This window comes from Erithacus rubecula (genome assembly GCF_903797595.1).
Source record: "Erithacus rubecula genome assembly, chromosome: 5".
NCBI classification, from domain to species: Eukaryota; Metazoa; Chordata; class Aves; order Passeriformes; family Muscicapidae; genus Erithacus; species Erithacus rubecula.
In genome coordinates, this window is record NC_136687.1 from 42,899,127 (window position 1) to 42,923,544 (window position 24,418).

General features: G+C 46.6%; 2 protein-coding genes across 5 annotated transcripts; both read left to right on the plus strand.

The window, feature by feature from the left end:
* Window positions 1-606: 606 nt before the first annotated feature.
* SPINK2 (serine peptidase inhibitor Kazal type 2) lies at window positions 607-6,336 on the plus strand. Its single transcript, XM_079305482.1, has 4 exons — window positions 607-680; window positions 1,106-1,143; window positions 1,600-1,709; window positions 6,173-6,336. Exons 1-4 carry the CDS (start codon window positions 638-640, stop codon window positions 6,216-6,218), a joined length of 237 nt encoding a protein of 78 aa, XP_079161608.1. The 5' UTR covers window positions 607-637; the 3' UTR covers window positions 6,219-6,336.
* A 10,169-nt stretch (window positions 6,337-16,505) lies between these two features.
* On the plus strand, window positions 16,506-24,046 carry HOPX (HOP homeobox). Of its 4 annotated transcripts, none has more exons than XM_079305483.1 (3): window positions 16,506-16,769; window positions 21,123-21,298; window positions 23,604-24,046. In XM_079305483.1, exons 2-3 carry the CDS (start codon window positions 21,161-21,163, stop codon window positions 23,679-23,681), a joined length of 216 nt encoding a protein of 71 aa, XP_079161609.1. In that variant the 5' UTR covers window positions 16,506-16,769; window positions 21,123-21,160; the 3' UTR covers window positions 23,682-24,046. The 4 variants fall into 4 exon arrangements, with proteins under 4 accessions (XP_079161609.1, XP_079161612.1, XP_079161610.1 ...); XM_079305486.1 differs by lacking the exon at window positions 16,506-16,769 and adding an exon at window positions 19,073-19,097; XM_079305484.1 differs by lacking the exon at window positions 16,506-16,769 and adding an exon at window positions 20,781-20,858.
* The last annotated feature ends 372 nt before the right edge of the window (window positions 24,047-24,418 follow it).

A 24,418-nucleotide genomic window follows, 5' to 3' on the forward strand; every position in this document is an offset into this window, starting at 1 on the left:
AAGGACTCAGAGACTGACTCACAGACAGGAAAGGTGTGTGTGATGCCTATGTATGTACCTGTGTGGAACATATCTAAACACTTGACAAGTCTAACTCCAGCTCATCCACAGAAGCACAGGCCATTTTACAAGAAGTTCATACCCTACTTTTTAGGAAACCACATAAAAACATTTGCAAAGCCAGACCCTGTGCAAAGCCAATCTCTGGGCTTTGCAAATCTAGCCACTCTTATCGGTACTACGTGCGTATTTCCAACCTCCCTGCACTGCCTAAGATACTCTGCTATTAAAACATAACCTTAACGAGCTGAAGACAAGTGGGGAAGCCTGGGGAACGCTGAAATCACAGCCTGTGCCGCCCCATTAAGTGTGCTGCCCACCTGCACAACTCTGAAAAGTTTTCCATCCCCGTGAGCGTGTTCCTTGGGGAGGTTCCTGCAGTGCTCAACCCCGCATCCCCTTCGTAGCATCCTAGCGTGCCCCGCGGCCTCCTCGCGCCCCGCCTCGTACCCGCTCAGCACCGCGCCGCCCCCGTTGGCTCCCGCGCTGTGGCCGTTGCGCCCCGAGCCGCCCCTCGAGCCGCGCCCGAGCCGCGCCCGAGCCGCCCCGCTGCACAGTTCACGTCGCTGTTCACGACATGGCACGGCCGCTGGCACTGCTGCTGCTCGTCCTCCTTGCCGGTACCGCGCGCACCGCGCCGGGGCACTGGAATTCGGGGGAGGGGAGCCGGTGCCGAGGAAGTGGGAGACGGACTGGTACCGTGCCCCGGCCAGTTCCGTCCCAGAGAGGGGGAAACCTGAAGCAGTGCTGTGCCCCGACTGGCTCAGCAGCGCAGCGGCGGAATCTTAGCCGGGGGCGGGCACCAGCCATCCGGAGGCAGAGCGGGGAACCGGCACGGGATGGTGCCGGATGGCAGCTGGTCGGGGCCGGGAGCGGGAGCCGGACCGGGACAGTGGCTCGTCAGGGTGTCCCAGGAGCGGGCAAAGACTAGCCAGGGGTTGCCGGAACGGGGCAGTGTCCTGTCGGTAAAGGCAGGGCTGATCCCGCGGAGGTCGAGGGAATCCGTGAGGGACCAGGCGCCGTTAACGCTGCTCGCTCTTCACAGGGCTCCTCTCGTGTCCCGGCGCCATGGCTCGCTACGCGGTGAGTAACGCCTGCCCCCTGCCCTCCCTGCCTCCAACTTCCCCAGATCCGCGGGCCCCACGCTGGGGGTCTGCACCTGCCCTGGCTCCGGGGTCCCGGCGCTGAGCAGTGTCTCTCCCCAGCTGAGGGGCGCGGGAGGCTGCTGGCTCCGCAGCACAGAAGCCCTGGCTATGCCTGCCTCTTACCATCTCCGTCTGAATTGCCATTCATGGGGACTTGCTGTCCCCGCTGTGGGTCACAAATATGTTCTGACACCACAGCTAAGCCGTGCCAGGCAGCAGGAGCCAAGCCTCAAGTGATGGATTTCCATGAGAATATGAAAGACAATGTGGCACTTTAAAATGCTGTGCCAGCTCCCACTGGACACCTTTTTCTCACTGTATGCCAGGATTCTTGAGAAGCTGGGTAGAAACCTGTTTCAAATGTAACTTTCGCTTTTGTACCTGTCTTCCCTAGCCTGACTGCGCCAAGTATGGGAACTATGCGTGTCCAAGGGACTACCATCCAGTGTGTGGCACTGATGGAGAGACCTACGGCAACGAGTGTGTGCTCTGCCTTGCTAACAGGTAGTCAATTCTGTCCTTCCCTATATGCAAGCAGAACATTCACCCTGACATTCCAGATAACTGATAGCTAGTTTACTGACTTTGGATCATTTGCACTGTTGTACTGCAGTTTCAGCAGTCAATCTCTTGCAACAGGTTTTATTACAAAACTTGTAAATGGGTCGGCTGGATGTATTGAATATTTGTATTAGTAATTCTTGAGAAGGAGTGTTTGTACAATGCTATACTACCAATAATGCCAGACCCTTCCACACTTTCCATCAGAAAACATGAAAGATCCCACCCAAAATGCAGCTGTACGTATAAAATATTTATGTTTCAGATCCAATCTCCTGCACTTCCTTTCACAAAGAAGAGTAAGGATGCTAAATGTTAGGAAAAAATACTATTTTGCCATCTGGTTGTCTAAACATCAAGAAAAAGACTGACTGATATTTGAGAGAATTTTATTCTTTAATAATGTAATAAATTTTTTAAATTGAAAACACAAAATCAGTATCTAATGGGCATTATTGCTCCCCATTACTATTGACTGGAAACCTTTATAGAGCAGTCTCTCAGTACAAACTGGGAGGAACTGTTGTGAATAGAATTTTGATGGTAAAAGGCAATTTATATTCATGAAATACAAGATCTGTTTCCAGCAGAAGGTATTAGTGAGAGTAGCAGAATAGCAGTGAGGGGAACTTACAAAATTGCAAACAGATAGATCTCAAGAAACGGAAGGCTGAAATGTGTTTCTGGCTTGGGGCAGAGAAAAAAATAACTCTGACCAGATGATCTACAAAATTCAAATGACCAAGGTAAAAGTAACATAGGCCAAAATAAGGAAAGTGACAAAAATATTAAAGGACACTCAAGGTAATATTGTTAAGGAAGTGCTGAAGTGTGTCAAGCAGATCTGCAGAATTTGGTAAGACTTTCACCAGAGTACAGTACAAACAACCCAAGTAAGCAACAAATTGGAAAGAGAATTGGTAAACCTGCAGTTAGCAAATAAAAAAAAAGCATTCAAAATGCACACACAGTAGAATCTGTTAGAAGGGAAGAAAAGAGGTTCTGGCATGTTATGTATTAGGAGCCTACCCATCTTTCCAGCCTTGAGTGATGTTGGAGTAAGTGATTGGTTTCATACACAGCCGGAGGTAAAGAGGAATATAAGCAAAACTGATACAGATATGTCAGAAATAATCCATCATATCCATGAGATTTAGTCTTTTGGCATGAAACTGACCAAACAGAGTAGGAGGAAATAGAAGTATTGGTGCATAGCATTAATAAGACAGTTTACATTACCTTCACTTGACATTCACATAACCAGACAAATAGTTATTCAGCTGAAATTGTTAAAGGATGAAGTCACAGAAGTTTGAAATTCTATGGTTCAAAAGCAGCAACCAGCATTTTGTATTTGAAAGAGCTATTATATTTTATGTAATAAAAATTGCAAAATTGCATGGATCTGGTGATCTGTACAGGATATTACAAAAATTCCCAGTTATCTGGAGAAATTGAGTGAAATCAGTACAGTAAAACCCAAAGAGAAATGTTGAGTTATCACCCATAGTGTGAAAATCCATATTGTGGGGATACAGACAGGAGAGCATCTCGTGACCTTAACAGTATCTTTGATCCTATCAGAGCAGAAGCATGGGCTTTGAGATCCAGCCTTACCTTTCTAGGATGCTTAATTTTTTTTGGTATGATCCCTCAGTTCCAGATGGATGCATGGCAGATTCGTAAATACAGCACTGCATACAGAACAAAGGGTTCTCCAGTCAAATCTGCTGCTTATTTCAATTCCTTAAGTAATTAGTGATGAGGCTTATGTCTCTTTAGTATAAGATGTAAAAGTACATGTTTTGTGTGATATATGGGATTAAATCCGATAGAATTTTGTCTTAACCATCTTTTTTGCTGTCTCTTTCATGCTCAGAAACATGTATTTTGGTTTGGAGGGACATGGTGGTCAGATAATCTCCTGATGGTTTTTTTGAATAGTTCAGTAGTTGGCATGTTTGGGGACCTTCTAGTTCAGTTTGGAGTTGTTCTGAAGTGTTTGACTTGGCATGAATACAACATGGATAAAACATTTTGCTTTATTGGAGGAATTTCAGCTTTGACAAACAGCCCAATGGTCATTCCACTCCAAGTAATATAAGGTACAGTCCGTCACACTTCTTAGGAGGACAGAACAAAGATTTTTCTGCCATATTTAGCAAGTTGCATGACCAGTTGCTGAAATAGTGTAATGTGGTGATATAGAAACAAATGTAGGGACACATCCAGTACTAAATTACAGAACAGTCACTTCTAAATTAACTTGGAGTGATTTTTAAATGGCCAACTTGCAGGTTTGTTCTAACCATGTTTAACCCCATGAAGGGACTTTTTAGAGGGAGTTTTACTTCCTTGTTGAAGTCAGTGAGTCAGGAGTCTCCCTGAATTCTTCAGGGAGTGATCAGAATGCAGGGATTGAATTAAAGCCTTTGGATGGATTGAAGTATATTAAGCCACTCACACATAAAGTAGAAGTTTAAGTTTTAGTATAAGTGTATTTTTTAGGATAAGTAAGTGAGTTTTAATATGAGCTCTAGTGCTTTTAGTAAGTGAAAGGTTTCAAATGCCAGAGTAGAATTATGAGTTCTAATGAAGGTTATAAACCAAACTAGTGTTTTCTGTAGAGGCTCCAGGAATGTAGTTTCAGACATAATAGAACTATAGTAAGAATATTGCTTACATTTTTCAGATAGAACAAGATAGACCATGTGCATAGTTTATACGTAACCTGCTGTGCTAAGAAACTACAATTCTAATAGGTTAAGCGGTGGTCTGAGTTTGTGTCAGCTTGTTCGGAAGATTCTATATAAGAGCATGCATTGGGGAGAGCTGGGGCTCTCTGCTTTTGCCATCGCTTTTTGCCATTTCTTTTGCTATTGCTTTGCTTTGCTCTCTCGCTGCCATCAGTCAACACCCAAGAAGAAGATAGGAGCTGCAGCAACATCAGCTTCCCAGGACCTTGGCAGGAGCATCTTCTGCTTCTCTTTGGGACTCTATACCAAAACTTAGCATGGACTTTAATGTCTGTGACTGTGCTTTTGAGACTGATGCGCCTTTGTAATAAATAAGCTTTATAGCAACTGCTAGCTGCTTTGCTCATTTAAGGAAAGATAACCCAATGAAGTTGGTGCCTAGAGCACTGGAGGTCTTAACCTCACACCTCCTGATGGCCAAGACAGTACTGTCCATGAGCTCTTTTAGCCATGAAGGACTGTGTGGGCACCTGGAGAGCCCTGTGTGAATTGAGTGCTGCAGAAGAGGTTGCTGCAGTTGATCCATGATAACATGAGATACCTGGAGCAAAGGTGCAGCACAAACCCTCCCCATCCTGGCTCTGCAGTGAAACCCCCTTAACTGTAAGACCAAAGTTGGTTTTCTACCTACTTTTTTTTTTAAGCTTAGATTTACTCTTTTCTTAAGTGGGTGCTCAAATGCAAATTCCAGGTCTCTTCCACACTCGGTGTCTAGTAGCAATGACAGCACTTGATCTTAGTTTAAACCTAGTCCAACAGCAGCATGCACTCTTTGGAAATAGATGCAGCAGCTTGAGCTGTCTCTGCAGGGTATAGTGTAAGGGCTGACCTTCAGCTAGAACTTCTCCTTACATCCTTACTGATGTTTTACATCCCCTGGCCTTGATTTTGCCCTTTTGATCTGCTCCACTACCTTCTGCTTAAAAGATCCCTGATAAAACTATTAGTGCCTGCTTTTGGGTAAACATAAGTCTGTTGAATTTTATGAGGAGTAAACCATCTTAATTGTATTAGGATAAGGAAACAAACTGATGATCTGGGACAATTTGCATTCTATTATTTCTTTTTCTGTCTGTTCTTGCCTGGTAAATTGAGATTTGTAAATGAAGCATCCCAAAATACTGTGTACAGGACTTGCAGAAAAACCAAACCATTGTTTCCCAGCTAATGGGTACTTGGCTAAAATTTCCTAAATGAAGATTCCAGCATTCAGAGAACTGCACATTCAAAATTTAGTGAAGGCTCAGATGCAGAGGTGCATCAGGATTCGCACCCTTCTCACTTTGTAAGCATTATAACTGGTTCATACTTCAAAGACTGCCAAGTTAAACTTGCAGTTCTGCTTTGTAATGGACATATTAGTCTTCATGGTGTGATTGGTCATGTAGTTTGACAGTTCTCAGGTTTGCAGGTGGTTTTATCAAATTTTTATAGGTAACAAAGCCTGTGGTAAGTTACTCACTTGGGATGTGGTTCATAAATTTTTGCATCATGGTTACTTTGTGGTAATGCTTACAGTAAGTGATGCAATTAATGCATCTCAGCATTTAACTGAATACATAGAAAGACATGAGAGAGTCCACTTTATAAAATGTGTCTGTAAAATTGAAGAAGTATTCCTCTTCTAATGTATTTTTTTTCTGTTTGCAGTGAAGATAACACGAATATAGAAATTCTCCGAAAGGGACATTGCTGATATGACAGTTGGCCACTTTTCAAGAAAATAAGAGGGTCACAGACAATCCAAATGGAAACAATGCCTTAAGTGTTCTTTCTATGTAGCCTGTCTTAATAAACAAGCTTGCATATTTAAAGTATGTTTACTGCATTAAAATCAGTAAACTGCATTGTAAACATATCAATAGTACAGTTGTAACCTGAACCCTGATTTGTTTCCTTACTAAAGATGGATCATAAGAGATGTTCTGACTCTATACCAGTAGAACAGTTGTCCAGAGAAGAGATTGAGTGCACCAAGGAAGGAAGTGAATGGGTACCAAGTGCCACTCCCACAGCCCCGCCTGGGATCAAGGAGGCCCCAGCATCTGTGCCAAAGGCAGCGTTCTTTGGTTCTGGGATATTCTGAGCCCACAGATGCCACCAACCCCTGGAGAGCCACTGGAGGGGTTTCCTGTGGTGACTATCGAACTGTTGATGGCCACCTGACACATACCAAGCCTCTGCCTCTGGCTCTCTGGGTCCAGCTGGTGGGGGGCAGTGACCTGGGCACCCTCTGCTCTTGCTGCAAGGAAGGGCTGTTTTGGAATGCTGGAGACGTGGGCAGGGGGCATCCACTGCCCTTCAGGTCCCTGTTCCTCTGGGCACTGCTCCCTGGGGCCATGATGTCACCAGCCTGGCTGGCATCCAAGAGCCACTTCCTGTGGCAAACATCAAAGCAAAATTGGAAAACTCAAGACTCCTTTGAAGGGGTGCACTCCAGAGTTGCTCTGGTGAGCCTTCCCATAAGGAGGGTGTGCAAGAACTGAGGTTTGGTCCTCTCCTTGTACTTGTCATGGATATAGGCACATATCTTAGGTTTGTTCCTTTCTGTTCCACTGAGTACCTGTTTTTCGCTTGTTGATTGAAATTAACCATCCTACAGTGCTTGGTAATACACAGGTGGCTTCTACCTTTGATCTCAGCCAAGCAGCACCTGCCCTTCCCTTGGCCCCAGACAATGGCTTTGTCAGGCTTTGCTGGGCAGCAGCAGTGCAGACAGAGATGTACAGCACATTTCATGCCTGAGGAACATTCTTACATCAGTGACTTTGGGTTTGAAAAACCATAATGTTTTTGCCTTACAGTTCCTTTAAAGGGTTGAAACTATCCTTACCTTCCAACACATGCCTACTTTAATTTTCTTTGAGCAAAGACTAATCACTGATGGAGGAATGTCACGTGTGGCACAACTGGAGGTCTGGAAGCAAAAAAAAACCCAAAACAGTAGTGTACCCCAGCTGGGTGTTTATGAAGCCTTATAGCTCAAAAATATGGTGAATTTCAGTACAATGGGTTTAATTATTTTAAGTTTAAAAAACACTACTAAAAAACCCCACTGTACATTACATTTAGGACCATGTTTAGAGCATTAGCCAAACACTTCTTTAACTCAAGACTTTCTTGGTGCTTCCTGGGGAACCTGGTCCAGTGCCCAACTACCCTTCTCCTAACATCCACCCTAAACCTCAGCTTCATAACATAACATATATATATAATATATATATATAACATATATATATATATATTAAAAAAAATTATATAATAATATAATAACATATATAATAAAAACAGTGTCCCAGCATAATTCATAATAGTGTGTCACAGAAGGATGTTACTGTAATCTTTAGACATCAACAACCTTATGGTAAGCATTCTCATTAGCTTATTACACATGTGTGAGGATGTTACACATCTAGAGGAAAAGAGAAGTCTCTTCTGGGTGAGCAGACCATGGATCATGGACACAGGACCATGAGCTAAAGCAGAAGGGAAAGCCATGTCTGAATCCTGTGGGAGACAGTCAGTATGAAGAGCCTGGGTTTGTGGATTTCCAGCTTGCTCTCTAGGTGGCAGCATTTGTTTTCTTTTAAATCTCATTTTGTATTCTCAGTAGGGAGTATAGGAAAGGGTTTTTATTAATCATTGTCATTTGAATGCATAAACGTTCTGTTAGGAGCTGTTTGTTTTCAACTGTATTACTATTAGTGTCATTGATACATGGTCAATCTCATTTACTTGGCAAAGTTAATTTGGTTTTTCCTGATCATTGAATCCAATTATGTTGTTTTGGAGGAGACTCCGTGATACACAATTTGGTAGAAATGCTGACTCACAGATGAAGCTGTGGCATTCATTGCCATGTGTAGGATTGAACTGGCTTCTCTCTTAGCTTTGTGATTTTCGAGTTGGTCACATAGCAACTGCTATGCATAGAAACTGCTTTTCTAAACTCTAAACATCTGTAGTGTAGATTTCTGGGCAGGGAATTCTTAGCTAGATAACCTCGAAAAAAATCCCAACTTTTTTTCTGTGAAAGTGCCTCATCTTTACATCAAGGAAAAATTAACCCTTGTAAGTGCTTCTTCAGTCAACTGATGAGAAATTATGCAAGAATCTGATACATGTGCTTAATTTTACCTTTTAAGAAGTTCTGAATATTTCTTCCTGATATTAGGTGCAGAAATGTTTAGAGTTGACCTAAAGCTGTTCCTACGTAAGCTAGTCTATTCCAGCTTCCCCAGTGAAAAATCCTACTGGGAAGCACTCTGGAGCAGAGAACAGGGCTGGGACTGAGACCTTTAACTTGTCTAGTAACATCTGCTGTCACTGTAGATTCTGTGGGATATTGCAGCAAGCCCCAAACTGATCCACTGGAAGTGCCTGGGTTTTCCCTTCTTATCTGCCAGTCCCTGTCAAATATTTTGGATATCCAGCAATTTGCAGGTGTCTGTAAGTGGACACTTGAAGTGAACCCTCTCTCTTCCTTTGAAAAGCATCTGCCAAAGGGGAGTGGCTTCCGTAGGAGGCTTTGGGGCTGTTGTACCATAGCTATCTGCATGCACACTCTTCTGCTAAGCTCTGGGAAACTCCAAGTTGTGGAGACTCAGAAAGGCATTCCCAATCAGAGAAGCCAAACCAACCCCCGTGCCCTCTCTCTGTCAGCCTTTCGGTCGCTCCCACTCTGTTACCCTGTTGGCCTTTTCACCCTAACCCCACTCTAGAACACCCCCTGTCCCTTGGCAATTGGTCCCTAAGGATTTACATGCCTGCTTATCCCATGACAAAACCTAAACCCCCCCACAAGCCCCTTTGCCTTTGTTCCCTGAACTCTGGACAATGCAGACCTGACTGAAATAACATCTCTGTAAAACCCCTACAAAGGCCTTTCCTGCTCTTTTACTCACCTTCACCCCAAGCAACAGCTAGATGCAACACCAAGTAGCCTGCTTCTCTCCAAATTTCTAAAAATCAGCTTTGCATTTGCATAAGATTCATAGATTTTCTTGCTCCACACAGTTTCACTGTTAGGCCTATGGTAGGAGACATAAATGCAGCTGGATGCACAAAGCTGTAGTGAAATGTGAGGTTGTGAATGGGAGGTCACACCAGTAATTAAGTTTATCTGCTAAGAATCATAAACTCATACAGGTTGGAAAAGACCTTTAAGATCATCAGCTGTAAACCTAACACTGCCAAGTCCCAAATAAGTTGTTTTATTAAATGTAAATCCTGACAATCAAGCAAAATGCAAATTGTGTCCCTGGTGCTTTCTCTGACTGTCAACTTGCCCTCTGCTCAGAGGATGCACTCAATCCCTGTGATCAGATTATTGATAAAGACATTAAATAGGGCTGGTCCCAACACTGAGCCCTGGGGAACCCCACTAGGACCATCCACTAGCTGTATGTAACTCCATTCACCAATACTCTCTGGGTCCTGCCACCCAGACAGTTTTTTTCATGGTAAACAGTACACCCATGACCAGCCAGTATCTCCAGGAGAATTTAGGCATCTGCAACCATAATCAAATTTAAGATTTGACTATCTATTGAGAGCTAGATAGTATTCATGTCAGAATCAAATGGGACAAGGCAATAAGCAAGTCATCTCCATGGATCAGCCAAAGTAAAGATTTCCTAAACTCTGGGCATAAGGGTCTGTAAACTCCTAGTGCCCCCTGTTGCTACATTACTGAGTCTGAAAAGAGGAAAAACCTACATATTTTGGAGACTTCATCCACTCTTACACAGAGAAAGAGGGATAACCTTTTAAAAATCATCAGAAGAGGAAAATGAGGTTTTGAACTCTGAAAAGAAAGCTGTTTGGGTTCATGAGGAGGGAAAAAAACATTTGTTGTCCCCTGGCAAACATTGCCTTTAGGCTCTGCCATGCACCAATAAGACAAAAAAAACCCACATATAAGTAATATTAGGCTAGAACAGGGATCTTGTATACATGCATGTTTTAGGAACAGCATTCTTCATGATGTTCACAATTCTGCTGCTCACAATCCTAAGCCACCTGATCTAAAGGGCCTTGCCTGGAGCAAGAGGTTGGACTAGAGACCGGGAGAGGTCATTTTCACCTCATTTATTCTGCAGTTTGCAATAGCAGCAAGTTGATGCATTTGCAACCAGCACCTGTGCTGCCCAAAGTCGAGTGTTATCAGAACCACCAGAACCACCCCGACAGGTCTGACTACTTATGAAAAAGCTCCTCAGTTACATGGAGTGCTATGTGTAAGTGCTCAGCAGAAAAATTGCTCTGAGCCTTCTGCCTAACTTTCCATGTCTTTCATGCAATTTCATTGGGTGAAAACATAATGAAATGAGTGTTTAGGGTCAACAGTCTGCCATTAGGGAGTGATAAGAGTACTTTATTCAGAACAGATAAAACACTTTCAGAGACTCAAGAAATCTCCAGGTCTTCAGAAATTACAGGAGTGAAAAACATCTGGCAGAGACCAGTAGGCTGTGAGAAGTTACACGCCAGATGTCTCCTGTGTGTCCCTACTCCTAGGTCACCAACATTTGCAATGCAACAGCAGGCTGGGCACAGAGAGCAGAGCTGGCCTCTTGTGTATTTTATTTTCCCCGTGGCTCATATTTACCATGGTCAGGCACACAAGTCAGCAAATCCATTTCTATGCATAGAGCAGGTGAATGGGCAGCAGAGGTTAGAATTAGTATCTTGCTTAAAGAGTATCTGCTATGTGAAGTATATTTCAAGGGAAACAGGCTCTGGAAACCCCTTACAGTCTGTTCCAGTGTTCCCTTGCCACACAGACAGGCCTGTGCTGGACAGCAGGAGTAGCACAGGGGACCCAGATCTCTGAGCAGGGCTATCTGCAGCCAGGCCAGAGACCTAAGAAACAGGAGATATGGCCCTACATAAAGCCCTCCCTGGAGAAGATCTTACTAGCCAGCACTAGGCTTAGGATGAGAAACAGCCTTTGAAGAAGGAAGTAAAACCCACCCAGAGAAGCCAGACTGGCTGTGTATAGCACCAGCCAGTCAAGAGACAGGCACATAGACACTTGGAGCAGATTGAGAGCAATCCGAGCCAGTGCCAGCTTTCCTTCTACTTCAAACAGCCTCAGATTGGCAGTGAACCTCCATAACCTGCCCTCACCACTGATGGAAGTGGCCCCCCAGCCTTGGGTGTCCCCCAAACCACTTCCTTCCAGCAGGACAAGGTGCTAAAAGACGTGCTGTGACAACAGTGTCACTCCCCTAAGCAGTGATACAGGTACAACTTTGTTAGCTCAGGTTTCTTAGGATGTTTGTGCTTGTTTGAGCCTGCTGGGCTCTCCCATGGGTTGAGCACTCTCCAGCTGCATGCCTGTGCATCACTGCACCCTGCTCCCATACTCCTTCCCTGGAAAGCACCCCCATCCACCAGCCCAATCACCATACCCTGAGAGACATGACAAGGGCACCCTCCTCCATCCTGGAGTCTCTCTGCCAGGCACACTAGACACAACCAATCCTCTGACAGCAGGGGGAAGATCCCAGGAGCAGGGGATGTCCCACTGAGGGTGACCTGCTTTCTAGGGTGGCAGAGCAATGAGGAAGGCATCTGTGAGTGCTTCTATTGTGCTCACTCAGCTGCCCCCATGCTCAACTGTGTAGAGAAGACTGTGGGCAGCTAGCATCCCTTGTCAGTGCCAGCTTCCTAGGAGCCCTCTTTAGCAACCAGGATGCTAAAGAGTACAAAATTTTTAAAGTTACTTGCTTAAGGCCCTTGAAGCCACTCCCTGACACTCAGAAGGTAGAGTCTCCATTACATTCCTTCCCTGTTCATTGTCATTCTGCAAGTCATTCTAGTTGTCTGCCAGTGTCACAGGGCACCACAGGTGCCACAGGGGCTGTGGTGTGTGTCACACAGAGCAACCCAGCCCCAGCAGCTGGTGGCACCAGAACTACCTCTCCACAGTTGCCTGCCCAAACTGGTCCAACAGAAACCACAGACTGCCAGCTGCATGGCACTGCTGCCATGAGGTGGGCACGAGACCTGTGGGCTCCCTGGCATGGGACAGCACTGGGAAAATGTGGTCCTTGTCCCACACAGTGAAGACTGAGGAAAGTCTGGAATGGTCAGCACCCATGCTCGCCCTACTGAGACCCTCGAAGTAGGTCTTCAGGATAGCATTCCTGCTGCAACTAAGAGGGACATGTTGATGGCAGGCAGGTGTTTGGACAGAGCTCATCCCTGCTCTAGGGAAGGATAAAGTCCCTTCACTGACATTGAAGTATTTGACTTGAAGTATTTGATCACTGAAGTATTTGAGTTAAGACCTCCAAAACCAGGCAGCTTCAGCCTAGAGATTCAGAACAGAAAAGATTTCAGCAGACATTTTCCAGGCTCCCATCTCCCTGACTTGCTCCCTAGAAAATACACAGCCATCCAAGTCTGTGGAAGGGCACTCACACCCTTGCAAATACCCCTGGCACTCTCAGGGTAGAGAGTGGATCTACAGGTCTACTCTGTCCTACTCCCTCACTGCCTCTCACCAGTCCTGCAGCCCGTGTTTTCCTGGGCTGGGCATGGCAGCAGCTCCCACGTGTGATAATGCTCTGCTGGCTATCTCTGCGTGCTGCAGCACGTTCTGCCTGCAAGCTACGGCAGCGCTGCTGAAAATCCTCCCGGCAAGGAACCGCACGAATCAACTCCCGGTTTAGTCACTTCAAAACAATCTGGTTAGTAAGAGTGAGAGTAGGGAGGAAGACTGTACCCCAGGCAGAGATTGCACATAGAAATACCAATGAGATGACACTGTTCTCTGAGAAGTACTGGAACAACAGGAGGAATAATAAAACACTGAAGTTTCTATCCACACAACTGTATCCCACAGACAAAGCAAAGGCAGGGGTCTTATTGGAAGTCACATATGATTAGCATCTGTCTGGTCTGGGTCTGTTCTACTGCTGAGGAGAGACAGGCTGAACCCTGCCTACTACAAACAAAGGAAAATGCATGAAGGAGAGAGCAGAAGAGGCAGTTACTGAGCCCAGGCCAGCAGCTCTGCTCCAGCAGCAAGGAGTCTCCTGTGCCCACCTCCTCTTCCCCCTGCCCGGGGCATGGTCTGGGTAAGCACTGTGTGCTGCTGGCTCTTAGGGTGCAACCAGTGTTGCTGCTCTCCTAGGGAAAAAACTGATCAAAAGAACAATGGCTCAGTCAAGTTCTTGTGTGTTGGGATATCCAACAAAGGCTGCACCCTGAAGAACAACCAATCTCTTATGTTGTTATGGGGCAAGTGGGGTATGGAGGTAGAATTCTCATCTAGTTAGCTGCAAGAGTTGTCCTGTGAGTCAGTACTAGCTAGTTAGAAAACTCTTCTCTAACTGAATGGAAGTCAAAATATTCTGAAATGCATTGTTTCCAGCCACTTTTTTTTTTTTTTTTTTTTTTTAATTGGAGGCCAGAAAAACCCAACATATCAGGAAAAAAACCCAAACCAAAAAACACTGGTAAACAAAACATAAGATGGATTTTTTAGAGGTTTTCCTTTGCACTGGGATGTTCAGAGGGAGAAAGGAAGCTTTTGTTCTCTCTCTAACACTTGGTTTGGGGTGGGGTCCGCAAAGCACATATTTTTTAATTCACATACTCAGAAAAAGGAAAAAAAAAAATCTCTGTTTAATTCCCAGACAAGTGGTGCTGGTACTAAGACTGTTTTCAGGAAAGAAAACATGGCAAAATTCAACAGAGACGCATGCATGAAAATGAGGAAATATGGGCAAGTCAGACAAGCTATGCTATAGCCCTTTCTATTCTTATGACTTGACAAATTGCTTCCCCATCTCCTTTCCATGTTTTTTTTTATCACTTCTGTCTCCATGCAGTGTTAAAGGAACAACAACTGGGCCAGGATGGGCATGAGCTGTGTGTTGAATGCCCACCCCACCTTCCCCCCAAATGTGACTTCAGCCAATATCTTGCCATGGAGCAATATGGATGATATTCAAGCCTCTGTAAGAGGGGTCCAGAGGAGTGGGTCGCTGAATGCAGGTTGCAGGCTGCCAACCCCTCCCTGCAATGCCATAGTATTATGCAAAATTGTCAAATGCACATCACATCAGCAGTACGGGAAAAAAGTCTCTGTGATAGGCCTTGATGCACTCTTCATTTTGTTTCTATTTAATCTAATTCTGCTGACAAAGAACATCCTCTGGGGACGGGATCTTTTCATATCAGGTGAGGCATAAGTTCCAGCAGTACTTTGACCCTCTCCCAGGAGGAGAAGTGGGGCCTAAAAGATTTTAGAAAAGGTCAGAAAAGCATTAACACATGCCAGCGAGATGTGAACAGATTAGTGACATGACACTGTCACTGCAGGACTCCCAGGACTCTGAAACCATTTCAATGGGGTGTTCTCAGCCTGAAACACGTCAGCGCCAGTGCTCCCAGTGCAAGTCTGGGCTGGGTTCACAGACTAAGAGAAAAGGGTTTTTTCCACATTAAAGACTTTCTCTCCGTTGACAGTAATAAACAAGGGAAGAGATGTTCCTGTTCCTGTTCCTGTGGGCCAGGTTACTTACATTTTGCAAAGCTTGGGGCACGTGCACGGGAGGGAAAAAACAAAGACAGCATATAAACATAAGAAAATCTTTTTTGGACCAGAATATTTTCCCATCTGTCCTGTCACCAAGGCTGGCCAAGAGCAGATGCCAGAGCAAAGCACATAGCAAAGTATGGGGCAGATAAGTAGAATATCACTGAGAGCCCCTCCAAGGACATGTCAGTATGCATTTTGGGAGCTCTGCCTGGACCTTCCCACACTGGGGTTGAAATTCAAGACTGAGTCCTGCTTCAGGGGTCTGTTCCAGTATCTTTGAATGCACCCTGATGCTCCCAGCCTCGGCTCCTGGAGCCATGGTCCCTGATACATCGTCCAATCTGCTTGTGTGCACCCATTGCTACCCGTGCTACTGTTGCTTAGCACCAGTGATAAACAGGACCTATTCCTTTGGCCAGGTGCCTGCCCAAGGCACGCAGGATCAAGTAAGTCTTCCCCAAAAAACCTCTCTGGCAGCAACTGAACAGCACCATTTGGCTTATCAGGCAGTGAAACCATACCCTGATATTGCTTGATCAATGTCATCGTGCTAGGAAAACTGGCACAGGTTTGCCTGTCCTTTGGCACAGGTCTCTTTGCAATCTCCTCACCTTTGCCCATGTTTCTCCCAACATTACAAAACCCCTTCAGGACGGTCTTGGCTCACTGCTAAACACATGGCAGGTTTCTTGCCTGGGTTTGTCCCCAGGGTCAGGGCTCACTGCCTCTGGCTCCAGCCAGCTCCACAGCTTTTGCATTCTGTGCCAGTTTGAGTTTTGCTCTGGCAGATAATCTCAGTCACTGCCAATTGTACAGAGTTTTTCATGAGCCCTTTCTTCAGCCTCTCTGATTTTCCAGTATCCCCTTCCAGCTGTCTATAAGCTGAGAGAAAAATCAGCCCATTCCCACTGCACTCCACCCCACAAGATGCCTCTTTTTAAGCTCCTGTCTAATGCTTGCAGCCCACCCCACTGGGAACTGCAGGTTCCCGGGCACTTTAATCGAGAGGTCTTCGGCAGAGGAGAACGCTCTCCTCCTCTTCCCCAGCCGGGCTGTGCCTCTGAGGGTACTCGGGCTGCAGCAGCAGGACAGATCCAGGACCCAGTCCTGTCCTCATACCTAACCTGGCGGGATCACAGGACTGACTAAAGGCTGACGCAGGAATGTTAGACCTGGACACATCATTTGCAAAACACTAAAGCGAGATGAGAATCCAGCCCTGCACAGCAGCGAGCGCTGCACGGTTCCATCAGCAAAGGTAGGAGAGGGGTTCCTTACAGCGGCGCAGCTGGATGCAGCCCGGCCGAGAGGGACGGGCGGGCTCGGCTGGAGCTCCGCTGTACGAAGCACAGTTTCCGCCGCACCCCGCCTGCACCTTTCCTGTACCTCGCAGGAAGCAGCCCCGGCCGGGGCCGCTTCTGGGGCCCCGAGTGGCGGGACGCGCCCCGGCGGCTGCCCGGCCACCGAGCAGCCCGCGGCGCGCACAGCAGCGCGGAGCCCTGCCAAAGGGAGCGGGTGCCAAACCTGAATTACCGGACCGGAGAGTGGCTGTGGATCCCGGCAGCTCCTGTGATTTGCGGCAGGTTTTTCAGGTCCCCGCCTGTCAAACACACACGCAGATACTTAAGCAGTCACCCAGGGACCTGCGGGGTTCTTGTTTTACAGAATTCCGTTGACTGCCAGCTCCAGGTAAGCACAGGCTGTGAGCTGGGGGTGCTGTGGTGGGTTTGCAGTTGGGGATGGGGGAACGGAGGGAGGAGCTGCCCTGTGAGTGTTGATGCTGAGGAAGTCGGAGCTGCACCCAGCAGGGCAGGAAGGCTCATGCCCGGGGCAGGCAGAAGGCCACCCAGGCAAAAGAGACCCCAGGCAGGGGCCACCACGGGCTTCTGCCTCTGCTGCAGCAGCTGCTGTGCTCCTGTTTGCTTTTTTCTCATCCGATGTTATCTTCTAAAAGACTGGACGGGTAGCTTACAGGATGCATAACAGGTGTTTTTTTCCTTATTTATGTCAGGGCTTGGTTTATTTTTAAAGCCTCTGTTCCACCTTGTCCTGTGCACCATGCTGGCTGATGTTATCCACAGCCACCCCACAGCAGGAGGCTGAGCAAAGCTCAGGACAGGACATGGCTCTGCAGCAGAGAACTGCCGTTTTGATCCCCTGCAGTGGCAGGAAATAGCTGCAAGCAGATTACTCCAGTCACATAGCAGCCCTGACAGTGGGAGCAGTGGGAAAGGGGTCAAGTAGCCCAACAGAGGCTGTGGAGCCCCATCAGCTTGGCAGGAGCTACTGCTCAGAGAGATGTCTAGGGGCTTTGGGTACAGTAAAATCATTAGAAAGCTGCATGGCCAGCCAGCTATTGTGACAACTGTTCAAAAAAAGCAAAGCTGAGCAAACAGAAATCACATCTTTTCTGGAAAAGTGGTAGATTTCTGCCAGGATAGTAAATGCTGACTGCACTAGCAGTGCTAGGCAAGCATGCTGGGAGACAGAAAGATGTCCTCTCCCAGTTCAGGCCAGCGCTAGGAGTCCTGCTAGTAACCCCAGGGTGTTTCTGTGGAGCTAGGTGCAACTGCAGGACATGGGCAGAGTACTATGTATTTATAATAAGACTTTATCTTGCTGCAACTTGTGTCCATCAGCCATTACCTTTTATCTTCTCGCTCCAAAATTACCCTGGAGGTGCATTTTAATGCCCTGTCAGCCACACTAAGAGCACCAGGTGCTGTCATGCACATAGCAATGCTGGCTGGAGCTGCCCACGGCCCAGGCAACTACTGAACCACATGCAAGCTTCTGCTCTCACATTGCTTTACCTGAAACCAAGACAGTCAGAGCCAAGGGGTCTTTAGTTTGACACTTAGGACAGAGCAGGTGTGGTAGTTTCCCTGTGACAGTGCATCTGGCATTGTCATTTCTGCCTGGATGAGTTAAACCCCAGCTGAATGACAGCTGCAGCCCCACAGCCCTTCTAAATGGCTAACATTCCTTGCACTGAAAAAGCCTTTTTTATTCAATGTTGTAAAAAATTTAAGAGGAAAAAAGCAGTGAGAAGTGGTGCTTTTCAGCAGCTAAGCCAAACAGCTGTGAGTCTCCATATTTCTGCCAGGCTTAAATAAATGTAACTGAGACAATCACCTTTCCTCTACAGGGGAGAGATGTTGGACAGCCTGAAGGCCAGGCTGCATGCCTGAGCTTAAAAGAGGCTCCATTTAAGTAGTGGACAGGTGATTAGTGGCTTCAATAGGGCCACTCATGGCATTTAGGCACTCCTGGTGCCCTCAAGTCATATCATATACCCCCAGTTTTTAGCACCCAGGAGGTGCTAAGTGCTAGAGGCCATATGCTGCACAGGGGTCACATGGCTCCTGAAAGCCTCCAGGACATAGTGGAGTGATGTGGGGAGACTTGCAAAGCCCTCCAGGAGCCCCAGGCCTTTTCCAGAAACCCGTCTCCAAACCAACCTCGAGAGGTGAAAACTGTTCTCCTTCCAGAGCAGGGGTGGAGAGGACACAAAGAAAAGCCATCAGGCATCACATCCCACATGCTTGGGCTCCCTGAGCTGCCAGCAGGTAGAAGATACTCTGTCCTATGGGGAAATGCCTCAATGCCTCAGGAACCTGGAAATAATGAGAAGCAGAAATAGCTGTGCAGGTTAAACATGAAAGGTGAAACGTGTTCCCTATGCAAATCCATGCACACACATCAATGCACATTAATGTAGCAGGCTGCAAACAATGATTTATGAACTGCCAAGGCATGTTGCTGCTGGTGGCCTGAGCTAGATGCATGATCTGGAGGTGATGAGGATCCCTTTGTGGCTGGGCTTTCTATGAGAAGGGCAGGTGGCTCAGTGGTGTACTGAAAAAACGAGAGGCAGGACTAGTGGCCTGAGCTTGGCCTTACCTGCATTTGACCTCATGGAGAGCCTGGCAGCCACAGTGCTGGAGAGCAGAACTGCAAATCCAGGGGTCCTCCTTCTACCCCTGCATCTTTTCCAGAGGTCTGCAAACATCTAAGGTAAGTAAACAGCATTCAGCAGTCTCCTACTATTTCACATAAATGAGGAACTGAATTATGACTGCCCCCTTCCTACATGGATGCTTCTGAACTGAGCTGACCCCAGGAAAACCCAGGTAGGTGCAGACAAGGCCAGCTTGGCTTGCAGTACCTTGGGTTAAAAATGGTTTTTCCTCAGTCCATCCAGCACTGGTGGGTGATACTGTCTACCAGCACTCCATCTCGTTCAGAGGTACTCCAGTGTTACACAACCACTGTGTTACAATTAGGAGTTACCAAGTGACTCAAGCAGAGTGGGCTGTTTCACAACCAGCCTTGGTCTATTTATAAGCCCCTACTCAAATGCCAAAGAATTCTTTTATTAGTCAAAGCACTTTCTGCAGAGGAGGCTCAGGGCTTCTTTGCTTTATGAGGTAAAGTTCAAAGAAGAGGATCTCTCCAGCTTCTCACTGTGTCTGGATCTTAGCAAGCTGCAAGACAGTTTTGAAGCTGAGCTCCATCCTAGAAGTTCTGTCAGCAAGTGAAAGCCCTGGAACATTCAATACCCCAGGGTACATAAAAGTGAGTTATCAGTCAACCAAGAAAGCAGTTGGGTTTAAACCTATGCAGGAGTGCAGCATGATGGATGTTCCAGGATTTATTCCCCAGAGCCAAAGGGTAGACTGCAGTGTGGAGGTAGGGCAGATCTGCAGCAGATGGCCCACAGGAGTCCCAAGAAGGGCCAAGGGCTCCTGGCAGCACTGGAGAGCCAGCAACACCAACCAGCCAACCCGACAGAGATGGGCCAGGCAACTGGGACAGCAGGAGAGCTGATCAAGAAATGCCACATTTTTGCAGCCGGCTCCTCCCCTGCCAATACCCCACAGCGTGGTTTCAAAAACACCACAGTGATTCAGCATCAGGGGACTTGTGCGTGCTGTGCAGGGGCAGTGCCTTGTGTTTTAGTTGACTGAATTAGCAAGCTGGACCCTCTGTCATGTGAAAGCAAACCTGGACCCCAGCAGAGGAGAGATGTGTGACTTAGCCAAGATGCACTTGTTTCACTTGTTCTTTTGGGCCAAATCTTCCAGAGATTATGCAAAGCACAAGTAGGACAAATGTTATTCTGGAGGAAAATGTGGGCTTCTTGGTGCTGCCATTGCTGGGAGCACCTAGGACTGACCACAGAGGCAGTAAGTGCTTGAGCAACACACATAAATTGGGTACAGTCCTTAAGGATTTGAACACTTATACACCAAAACCCAACCAACCAATCAACCAGCCAGTTCAGTGATGCTCAGAAACAATAGAACTGCTTATGCCTGCATGTGGTAACATTAAATATTACTTAAAACAATGCAGCTCACTTTCTCATGGCCAGCATTGTGTGATGTCCGGCCACACTGTTAAGAGAAGGACCAGGACACTGACCCTGAGGAGGGGAAATAGGGTGGTTGCTGACCATGCTGCTAGAACATCTTGTATGCTCTGTTTTATCATTCCTTTGCACAAACTTGCCTGATGGAGAAGCAGGGAAAAAAAAGACAACAAAAGTTTAGATGTCAGATAGTGTCCCTTCCCCCAGAGGATAAATAATCTTTTTTAACTAATATCTTTAAATTAACCCCCTGAACATGCCCATTGCTGTGACATCATTCCTAAGTGACGTCCAGGCCTAAATACGGCTATAAACGGGAATCGTTCCCATGGGAGTCACACTGGCTATAAATACAGCACCAGGGGAGTGCTGAGCAGGCTGCAGCTTCCTGCCAGCTGAGGATGGTGAGACAGCTTAGCGCTGGGTACTGCTGGCGTGTGGTCACTGCAGTGAGGAAATTGAGACAGAGTTGCTGTGGGTGCTGGTGCTCCCTGCTGAGCTCCCTGGCATGTCTTTGGGAAGGGAGTTGAGCCCTGCTGCAGCCAGAGGCAACAGCTGGGGCAGGGGGGGGAGGTCGGTGGGATGACAGATGGCAAATCTTGGACTCAGCAAGTGTGGCCCCACTGGCCACTCCCAGCCTAAGAAATGACACCAGCCCCTCTCTGCAGTGCCTGCCCACATAGACCTTCCCCAGGAGGAAACAGCCATGGAAAAGCCAGTGATTCCCACTGAAGAGCAACTGGAGATCCTGGAGTACCACTTCTGCAAGGTGAATAAGCATCCTGACCCCACCACACTGTGCCTCATCGCTGCTGAGACAGGGCTCTCTGAGGAGCAGACGCTGGTAAGTGTATGCCCTCATCCCACCTCTGGCACCAGCCGCGCTCCCCCTGAATGCCTCTGTGCCCCACATCTTTCTGCCCTGTCCTGGTCTCTCTACCATACACCTGTACCCATCTGTCCCCCACACAGGCTTCCTACAGCAGCCCCTGCCATTCTCATGCTCCTCCCATACTGCCTGCACTCCTCTGTGCCCCATGTGCTCCCTGCTTGCACTCTCTGCATCATCGTGCACCCTGCACACTCCTCACTGCACCCACAAGTGTCTGCACCTCTGCAACCCCCAGCACAACCCTCTGCAGCCAGAGAGCTCTAATGCAATACAGAACCTCCCTGTACCCACATCCTTCCTGCACTCTCTGTGTTTCTGCTCCTGAATGTACAACCCATGCATGCTGTTCTTTCAAATAATTTCTGATAGTCTTGGATGCACAATTGCTGGTTTTAAGGTCTGAAGAAACTACTGTAATTTAAAAACAGAGGATAGATGCAATTCCTGCAGAATATGCTCTGGGACATGCTCAGGCTGTGCACCCTCTGCCTCAGCATCCCTAAGCCCAGATGTCAGGCAAGTCTGTCAGCCTCTTCAGGAGACATAGAGACCTCCAAATACCCCTCCACAGGGACAGGCTGCCACTGTCTGGGAATTCCAGCAAGCCTTGTACTCGAACGAGCTACTTGTGGGCTACCATGGGCTTTCAGAAGCAAACGGCTTCTTCCCAGTTCCTTCAGGTGGCAGTGCAGCTCATTGTGATGCAGGTGTCTACTAGACTCAGGGCAGCATTTATGAGTATAGAAAGAAACTTAACCCACTGGAAAGCTAGCAGCAGTTTGCAGAGAGCTGCCAAGCCTGGCTCTGCCTCAGCAAAGCCAAAGGGATATAAAAGCTGAGCTGGCAATGTCAGCATTTAGCCTGTCCCAAGGAAAGATGCTGGAACAAGCATCTATTGCACTGATAGTCTTCAGCTGGAGTGGACTGTGCTTTGGTGACAGGCAGGGATCAATCACTGATTGTTTGAGGCAGCAAGGAAGGAAGGAGGAAGTACCCCTAAAATACCTTCTTCTCCGTAGAAATGACACTGTTCCTTTTTTTTTTTTTCCCTACAGCAACTTGTAAACACAAGCCATATATGCCCAGGGAACTTCTGTAGAGGTCTTAAAATCTTCCCTGATAGCTATCTTTTTCCACTAATCTACAGTGCTCCTAGAGATCTGGAGTTGAAGGTCATGTTAGGGACAGAATCAAGACTAGGGTGGTGAGCTGCAAAGTGCCTGCATTGTGTAGAACACAGGGAATCATCGCCCCTGACATCTGGAGTGCTTTATTGTCCAGAAATAGCAGCCATTTTAATAAAAAATTCAGTTACAATGAGATGCAAAGAGGAGGTAATAGTTTGGGACAGAAAGTGAAATTTTTGAGAGGAGGCTAGGCTGTCAATCATCAATCACTGGATGTGGTCAAAGGCAGTGTGAGTGTGAGAGACGCAGAGAGCACCGTGGTTGTATCATTAGGAACCATAATAGATTCAGAAATAACTATGAACAAATATAGCAACTAAATGAGCTACAACAAAAGGAATCACAGGCACATTGCCAAACAAAAGGCTGAGCTGTGCTTCCGGCACATTAGTTATATTTCTTTTCTTACTTTTCTTCTTAGGTAGTGTTCTATAACAAGATACATTTTATCGAATAATTTAAATTGTGGCTGTCTTGAAGTGGCATCAGCAGCTCTTGGAATGGACTTCCCAGATGCTAAGTTACAACATAGTGCTAAGTTACTGCTAACATGGATGTGCATATTGCCTGAACAGTAAGACAATTTAGAAACAATTTTAAAAACAGACATGTTCTTAAATTTGTTGAGAGCCAATGTGCTGTACCTCTCATGCTTTCTGAAACAGCTGAGCTTTTCATTCCTGTCAGTTTTGGACCTACAAGTGATTGTTTCACTTCTCCAGTCATTTTAATAGACACCATCCAGCTCCTTAGCCAATCTCTTACTGTGTTTGCAAGAAAAACCCTGGAATCACAGCAACAAAAAAAGGACTCACCCATGCTGCCAAGGTCTGAAGTGAGATAGAGAAATCAGTTTGAAAGAGGTGCAGAAGTAGGTTATAAGACTGTTCAGTCAGGAACCACCATCCTGGCTGCCTGTACTGCCTGGGAACAGCACCTTGCTACAAGGCAGCAGCACCATGAGTTCCCCTCACCTTGACCCACGTGCTGACATCTGCACCTCTAGCAAAGTCTTCCGAGGCTTTGCTCAGCCCAGTGCACTCAGCCTCTGCTTTGTTCTTTCTCTCCAGAAATGGTTCAAGCAGCGCCTGGCTGAGTGGAGGAAGTCTGAAGGGCTGCCCTCAGAAAGCGGGTCCGTCAGGGACTAGAGGATGCTGCGCCAATCCCCTTGCCTCTTGTAAACCATGGTGAAGCTCTTCAGAGTGGGTTTCCTAGGGGTTCTTCTGTTGCAATAGGTTTTGTGATACAAAGTAATACTCTGCTATTTAACATAAATTTTATTTAACATGTACATAACCAGAAAAAAAACCATATATATATATATATACATAGACATATGTGTGTATACAACTTTTGATGGCTGATAACCTGTCTAGTGATTCCAACTCATTAACGGCAGCTGCACAAGAAAAGGCAATTTCATGCCCTTGTCCCTGGCTTGCAGAAAATTTGCCATGATATATGTTCAAATATAGAATGAAGAAATAAAGATTCCTTTTCCTTACAATCCTCAGAGGCAAAGTATGTGTTCTAGCTTTAAGTTACAGATCATATGGAAAACCAAGTGTGTTGTTCAGGTGACCTGGTTTGGCTCAACATTCCTGAATCAGCTCTGGATACTGGCAAACCAAGTGCCTATACCATAATCAGACCAAGCCAAGCACCCCTTGAATGCCTTTTTTACCTTTCTGTTAAAGGCCACCAAAGAGAAAAAACTCATGGGTTGTTTTGGTTTTTTTTTCCCAGTGCAATAATAAAAACCCAACGTTTTTGATGAGAAGAGCTGTGCTATGTCCCTGCTTGTGCTCCCTGCCCCCATGACAGGAGGCAGACTTCTTCCTCTGGAAGGGCAACATTTTTCCCAGACAGCCTCAGTGGGCACAGT